A 1,856-nucleotide genomic window follows, 5' to 3' on the forward strand; every position below is an offset into this window, starting at 1 on the left:
GAACAAAAAAAAAAAAAACCATAAATAGACTACTCGTTAGAGATTAAGAATTGAAAACACCTTCGTATCCGGCTTTACAACAACAACAACAAAAAAAACACGTTTATCTTAATTTGGAAAGTAATTGAATTACTTAATAGCAACTTGTCTTATTCTGCAACAAAACTACATGGCTTGCATGTAGCATGAAGCCAGAACTTGTCTGGCTAATCATGCACCAGCTAGAAGCAAACAAATCTGGCATCTTCATCCTGACAAGTTTGCCGTTAACGAGGTGAAAGGGCACCTTTCACCTGCTGACCTTGGTTGCTTTTTCTTCCGTATTTACTTTTGAGACGACCTCCTTCCATCAAAGGTTCCATCAAATTCTCTAATTGGTCATTCCATAGCACAAGCATGACCTCAATGCCCACTTGTACGTGGGCGTGAGCGATAGAGAAAGACAGAGATGGCGTATCTAACAAATAAAATTCACTTGTATAAATCTAGTAATATTTTAATATACAATGAGATGACCATATGAACGTAACTTGTTTCATCCCAAGAACATGAAAGAGAGGGAGATGGTGCGTATAGCATCCTGTTGCTTACTCTCAAATAGACCTACAAATGTACACACAGATCAGATGCCATCATGGATCAAATAAACTGAGTTAACATAACCCATTTCCTTCCTCTTTTTCTTCGACTTGAAAAGTGAAAGAAGAACAAGGAGAAGGAGAAGCAAGGCCTAGAAGCACATCTAAAAATGCCCCAACTATGAACTCATGAGTCCACTTCCCGTTCACCCTCAAGTACCACCCCAGCATCTCCTCAAGCCACCCCAAGTCCTTCACCCCATGCGCCAGCACCATCTCCTCCATTGACACCTTAAAATCCCAGTACGGGTCCTTCGAGTCCATCGCCATGGCGACGCTCCCTTCGAATGGGACACCTTCAGCCACGGAGGCCTCCTCCAGTATCGAGCTCGTGCTACCAGGCTCGAAGAAAAGCCGGTCTGACCTTAGCCCACGTATGACAGCCTCGACTGTTTCACCCCCTGAGGCCTCGGACACGGTTGAGAAGCTCTCAGATTCCATGGCTGACGAAGTGGTGAAGCATGACTCGGACGAGTCGAAGTGTGCTGACCTGACGGTCTTGTGCACTGCATCGCCATCACCATCGCCCACAGCCCTGAAGGAGAGAGTCCTTGGTTGCTTGCAAGAAGGCCAAGCCCATGAAGAACTAGGAGAGGATGACATGGAAGAAGGAGAAGGCCTTGTGTCTCTAGTCTTAAAGAAGAGAGAGGTTAGGCCAAGTTTCCTACCCATTTGGCTTTTTGTAGGAGTGGAGAAGGGGAAGTCTGAGGTCTGGGTGAATTGTCAAGCCTCTATGTAGCTCTTGGAGAGGCTTTAAAGGAGGGTGAAAGATCAGGTTAGCTGAGGTTGTCCTTAAAGCAAGAGGTGGGAAGGAAGGGCGGACCCTTGTGGAGTCACTTATGGGGGGAATAAAATACAGGGTGTAGAGCATCAATACACCATTGAATAATTTTTGCTAGTGGGAAGGGATTTGAAACGGTCTGGGGATCAGCTCTCTTTATCTTTGTTTGCTAAGAACATGCTAAGGGTGCAACTCAAGCCATTTGTCTTGTTCAGGGGTTTTGATTTCATTTTTTCTATTCAGTAATGCGTGTTAGGTTTTGTCCTTGTCTGGTCAGTGAGGGGCCGGACTTGTTTCAGTTTTTTAAGATTAGACCGCGAGGGTTGCGGTTGCTTCAGAAGTAAAGGATAATTTTCCATATTGTCTTAAAAAAAAGCGGGAGCAAGAAATTTACTAACGTAAGGATCGAAAGGAAGATACATATGAGCAAGTAAACA

General features: G+C 44.6%; 1 protein-coding gene across 1 annotated transcript; it reads right to left on the reverse strand.

Moving 5' to 3' along the window:
• Positions 1-472: 472 nt before the first annotated feature.
• Positions 473-1,558, reverse strand: LOC108511813 (transcription repressor OFP13). The gene has a single exon (XM_017846266.2). It carries the CDS (start codon positions 1,308-1,310, stop codon positions 654-656), a length of 657 nt encoding a protein of 218 aa, XP_017701755.2. The 5' UTR covers positions 1,311-1,558; the 3' UTR covers positions 473-653.
• Positions 1,559-1,856: the final 298 nt, after the last annotated feature.

The sequence above is a fragment of the Phoenix dactylifera genome, unplaced genomic scaffold (genome assembly GCF_009389715.1).
Source record: "Phoenix dactylifera cultivar Barhee BC4 unplaced genomic scaffold, palm_55x_up_171113_PBpolish2nd_filt_p 000914F, whole genome shotgun sequence".
NCBI lineage: Eukaryota > Viridiplantae > Streptophyta > Magnoliopsida > Arecales > Arecaceae > Phoenix > Phoenix dactylifera.